Genomic DNA, 5,208 nt, shown 5'->3' with positions numbered 1-5,208 from the left:
TAAGGGAAACAGTAGGAAACCACTGAAAGTGTTGAGGTTATTCTGGTCATCATATATCCTCGTGTTAGTGTAAAGTCTCACATAGACGACATCTCCAACCTCCAGGAGCAACACAACTCCATTAGAGGAGTTTAAATCACTCTGAGGCTGACCAGCATATGCCAAAACCACACGCTCTCCATTCTTATAAATGGATGCAGCTGAGTGAGTTGGGGCATGACCATGTACAGAGACTCTGAACATGTACGCTCCTTTCAGCGGGGCTGTGAAAACACCTAAATCAAATAACAAGAGATACAGAATCAGCGGTTTACTGTATGATTGCTTAATTACCAAACACATTGTGTAATAGTTGGCAGATGATTTCAGGCTACGTTTACACGACAACAATGTCCTAAAAACAGACAAGTTTTTTTTTTTCATCTTTAAAACGCTGTAGTTGGCTATGTCACTTTGTAAAGAAACTGTATGGATATAGTAGTATAGACTATAGACTGATCATGTAATACGCATGTGCATGACATCACCGTTTTCACAAATTAATTTTTTTGTAGTTTAAACGAACACGATAACGGTATTGTTTCCAAAAATGTGCACTTTGAAGCCCCCTTTTTTTAAGTTTGCATTTTCAGACTGTCAAAACGCATACAAAGTTTTAAAGTCGTGTAAATGGCCTCTGATTCTCTTAAACACATTACACAACTGCAGAGAGGTCTGAATAGAGCAGAAGGGTTTTCATTACTATAAACTGAGTGTGGCAGTATAGATTATTGGCTTCGGGCTACGATTGGTTGCTTAATGATTATTTATTAAGCCTATCACAGCTAAAGGCGGAGCATATATATACCTGTTTGGTAATGAATCGCGTCACGGAGCTTCTTCCTTGTTTGTCTGGTTCCGCATGCTGAGTGGCATGCGGGAAATTTGTCTGTTTGGTCCCTCGTATGGCATGTAGGAGATCGAGGACTGTTTCCCATGGCTGGCGTTCTTGTATAGACTCTCCACAGGTAGGAACGCGGTTTATAGCGTTTATTTTTCCCTTATGGGTGAATCAATTCTTGCCTTCTGTTCTATTTACAGCGTGCGTATTGATTTTGCACTTCGGACGGCCGTGACTGGGATCCCTCTCACCCCAAGTATGCAGGTTATCTGTACATAGGCGTCATGCTCTCTGATAAGTCTTTTAATTAAAGTTGTCATTTCAGAAGCGCAGTGTATTCTGCCGAGTAGTGGGGAGGATTCCATTGCTGGGGTTGCCTGTCATCCGCTCGTTGATCGCGGAGCGCTGCTGTTTTGCTGCTGTCTCGACTATTTTAAAACGAAAGGATTTGTCAACTTTTATTCTACTCTGGCTGCGGCTGAAGAAGAACTGTTATAGTTTTAATTGCGTACCGTATGCAGGTTGACAGGAGGCATATCGCCGCCCTGCAGTTTTAGTGTGTTTGTTTACGTGTGTAGGCTACGTGCGTGTGCGTGTGTGTGTGTGCGCGTGTATGTTTACAAGGAGAGTGTTGTCTTGTTTGGTAATATTGTTTTCTTTTAAATGTTTATTGTTTAGCTGATTTTTGTTATTTTGTAGCCGTGTTTCTACCATGAACTGTTTATTTAATCATCTTATGTAAGTTTTCATCTCATTAGGGGTTGAGTGTCCAAGAACAACAAAAAGGAAGGGGCTTGACTTGTAGATTATTTTTGTGCTGTGTATGGGCACCCGTGTGTGAAGGTGATACTAATTTTGGTTTTCTTTTGCATTTTTTTGTGCAACTTACTGAGTGTGTTGGTGCTCATTGAGTCTCCCCCTGCTGGCCTCACTTAGTCCCGTTGTCTGATTATTTTGTTTTGTGTTGCCCTGTGATTAAGTGTATTTATTTGGTATGGATGTTGTGATGTTTGCGCTATTTGGCACTGTAGTATTATTTTGAAAATTTTTCCTTGTATTGTCTTTGTCTTGAATTATATTTACTACCTTTGTGTCATTTAATAAAAATAATTATTTTTTCATCCACGTCTCTTGTCCTATTAGGGGAATAAATCTGTGCAGCCTATTTATTAGGTTGATTTTCCTGGGTGGAGAATTCCCAGGTGGCGTAGTCAGTACATTAGATCTTTAGGAACTGCAGAGAGATCTGAATGTAGCAGAAGGGTTTTCATTACTATAAACTGAGTTTTATGACTCCTTTCATTGATAATTACCTGTGATTGGGTTGTAGGCATTCCCTATGTTTGTGAAGACGTTCCTGTAGGTTAGTGTGATCTCAGAGGTAAAAGGACCAGTATATCCACTGCCAGATTGCATCAGTGAAGCTGAAAAAGCTATTTCTCTGTCTGATATTGAAAAACACAAGCAATATTGTGAATACAATTGTGATATTACTGTATTACACTGAGAATGTATACACTGAATATCATTCAGGCACACTTTCACCTCTATTTTCCTTTCTCAACTCCTCCACTTGACTCAGAGTAAGATTAGACATTTCTGTGAAGGAATTAAGATTCGATTAAATGACATTTACACATTATACACTTACACTAACATTTACACTATGCAATGTATTTCGTTGATGTTTTACTTTGAGGATCATTGATAAAATAATGAATGTTTTGGTGATGTACCATCATTTTTCTTGTTCATCTCATCCAGGATTACATCATTTTTCTTGTTCATCTCATCCCTCAGTTGCGTCTCTAAAGCTCTGATGTTTGTTTTCTGCTCTGTAACCGTAGCGGTCAGTTCTCTGATGTTTCCTTTCTGCTCTGTAACCGTGGCGGTCAGTTCTCTGATGTTTACTCTCTGTTCTGTAACCGTGGCGGTCAGTTCTCTGATGTTTGCTTTCTGCTCTGTATCCGTGGCCGTCAGTTCTCTGATGTTTGCTTTCTGCTCTGTAACCGTGGCGGTCAGTTCTCTCAGCGCTGCATGGATGTCAGTGAAGAACAGATGGTAGTTTTGTTGGCTGTCAGTTGAAGCTTCATCTCTCAAAGTGTCTGTTTGAGGGGGATTCTGTCCTCCGTCCTCAGATCTGAGCTGTTGACTGATCTCATTCTCATCGAGTCCTCCATCTACCTGATGCTGTACGACACACACAAAGGTTTCCAACAGCAGCAGTAAACATACTAAACCCTTCATTCTTCACTGATGTTTGTTTCCAGCTCTTGCTCTGTCGTCCTCACAGCCTCTCGTGTGCCTTTTATAGTGTCCTGATTTACTGTCTTTTGTCCATGATTTATATTGCTCCAGATAAATAAGTAGTTCAAGTTAATTGTTAATCAGAATTAGTGGAATGTTCCGGGTTCAGTAGATGTTTATCTCTATTCACAACATTTGGCACTATGTTGATCTCAACAGAAAATAACTTTGACTCAAAGTTTATTTTATTTTATTAAATATTATTTATATAGATTAGCAGTCGACATCCTTATGAACACCCCAGGTCATGTGCGTGGATTGTCGGATATGTGCGCCAGCGCAGGATAAAAATCTCACACTTTAATAGTATTCATAGCACCTAACTTAATAAAACAGGCTCTGTGAGGAATGACTAGGGTGACCCGTCCCGCTTTGCGTTGTACCGCACAGCATTTTCACCCCTTGTCCCGCACGTTGCATATTGAGAAAATGTCCCGCATTTCCATCAGTCTGTTGGTTTTTAATGATCATATTAAGAAAACGTGCATGCGATCTTTTGCCTTTTTAAGAAAGCATTTTATTTATTGTTTTTGTGGCGTAGTTTTTCACCTATATTTAACAGCGCTTCGTCAGAAGTGCAAATACAACAGCCGTTTTTAAAATCCTATCCAATGGTTGAAATGAAAGGAGTAAGCACGGTCACTGGTAGGTTGTGGCGGCTGTCAATCAAAATGTGGAGCGGTGATTCGTTCCATGTGTTCCCTGTCAGAAAACAAATGGATAATTCGGTCAATTAAAAAGTGAATTTAACAGAGTTAGAACTTATTGCCTGCTGTGGTTGTTCTAATTCACATCCTTTCTAAAAAATATAAAAGTTTTTGGTTTAATAGATTCTTAATATATAAGACTGTCAATTAACTAATTTTATGTTGTTTTTTATTTTATTTGATCTTTATTTATTTTGTTGGATTTTAGTTGGACTTGGTCAGAACTGTTTCAAAAGTTATCTGCATGATGCCTGCAGCCTTTGGGCTCAGTGATGTTGAACTTAAATTACATGTAAAATAAAGACATGTTATGTTACATTGTAATGTAATGGTGTTTTCTGGAAGGGACTAAAGAACAAAGTATTTTAATCAGCTGAAAGGCAGAATACAAATGTTTTTATTAAGTTAGATAGACATTATATAACAGTTTCAGGTTATTTTTTAGTGTTGGTAACATGTCCCACATTGTCCCACACAAACTTAGTAATCGTCCCACATTTGGTTTGTTTGATGGTGGTCACCCTAGGAATGACTACCTCAAAATCTACACCCATATGTAAGTTTGAGTGACTTTATTTAAATTAAATACATTAGCTATTGTCATGTGATTATCCTGATTCTCTGATATATTTCTGACCTCTGATATAGTTGGTCACATGACTCTCTGGTATCCATGTGCATATCTTAAAACAGGTACCAGGTTTACCAGCTTTGTTATAATAAAAAAGAAGAAACCATTGGATGTGAATTTAATTAATAAGAGACGTTTACACATATGTAACTGGGCGAACACCCGCCCGTCTATACCCAATAAGGCCAGTGGACCCGCTCAAGTTATTGAACTAAATGAATATATGTGCACATGGTCTCTTTAATTCTTTAAAAGAAAACAATTCCTAGACCTACACAACTAATGTCAAAATATTAAACTATATCGCACATTTATATAAATTTAATAAATTATTATAGTCCAATGTCAAAAACAAAAATCAAAATACCAACAAAATACAAGGTAAAATGAACATACACAAAATACAAACAAAATGGCAGCAATGAGGGGACCAGATTGATTCACTTAGACTGAAAGTCTTAAACTGGAAGTAACAGTCTCAGCTATTTCTAGTACAACCATGAAAACATGTGACACATCCACACATGCAATGTAATATTCAACCATCAAACAAATCAACTGATAGTGTTATCACTGCATCACACCACACCCTGGTAGCTGGGATACTGTCTCATCTAGTACAAGTAGCCTCTAGCAGCCAAATAAAAATAACAAAAACAAAGACTAATAAACTATACAATATC

At 38.1% G+C, this 5,208-nt stretch overlaps 1 protein-coding gene and 1 long non-coding RNA gene across 2 annotated transcripts; one reads left to right on the top strand and one right to left on the bottom strand.

Annotated features, from left to right (window-relative positions):
• Positions 1-869: 869 nt before the first annotated feature.
• On the top strand, positions 870-1,313 carry LOC307003975. Its single transcript, XR_013798898.1, has 3 exons — positions 870-1,007; positions 1,081-1,136; positions 1,206-1,313. It is a non-coding gene; the product is annotated as an uncharacterized lncRNA (long non-coding RNA).
• An 837-nt stretch (positions 1,314-2,150) lies between these two features.
• Positions 2,151-3,427, bottom strand: LOC307003684 (uncharacterized protein). Its single transcript, XM_079622402.1, has 3 exons — positions 2,617-3,427; positions 2,426-2,479; positions 2,151-2,325 (listed from the first exon to the last, which is right to left on the bottom strand). The coding sequence occupies exons 1-3, from the start codon at positions 3,125-3,127 to the stop codon at positions 2,180-2,182; spliced, it is 711 nt and encodes a 236-aa protein (XP_079478528.1). The 5' UTR covers positions 3,128-3,427; the 3' UTR covers positions 2,151-2,179.
• Positions 3,428-5,208: the final 1,781 nt, after the last annotated feature.

This window comes from Phoxinus phoxinus (assembly GCF_949152265.1).
Source record: "Phoxinus phoxinus genome assembly, chromosome: 9".
Classification (NCBI taxonomy): domain Eukaryota; kingdom Metazoa; phylum Chordata; class Actinopteri; order Cypriniformes; family Leuciscidae; genus Phoxinus; species Phoxinus phoxinus.
The sequence above is the reverse complement of the archived record's forward strand: the minus strand, read 5'-3'. Positions and strand labels throughout refer to the sequence as shown.

Excerpts from the sequence above, each read along its gene's own strand:
- LOC307003684 (XM_079622402.1), bottom strand. The coding sequence starts at position 3,127 with ATGAAGGGTTTAGTATGTTTACTGCTGCTGTTGGAAACCTTTGTGTGT. Across the intron at positions 2,480-2,616 it reads GATGAACAAGAAAAATGATG|AAATGTCTAATCTTACTCTG; the intron begins GTACATCACCAA and ends ATTCCTTCACAG. Across the intron at positions 2,326-2,425 it reads GTTGAGAAAGGAAAATAGAG|ACAGAGAAATAGCTTTTTCA; the intron begins GTGAAAGTGTGC and ends TTTCAATATCAG.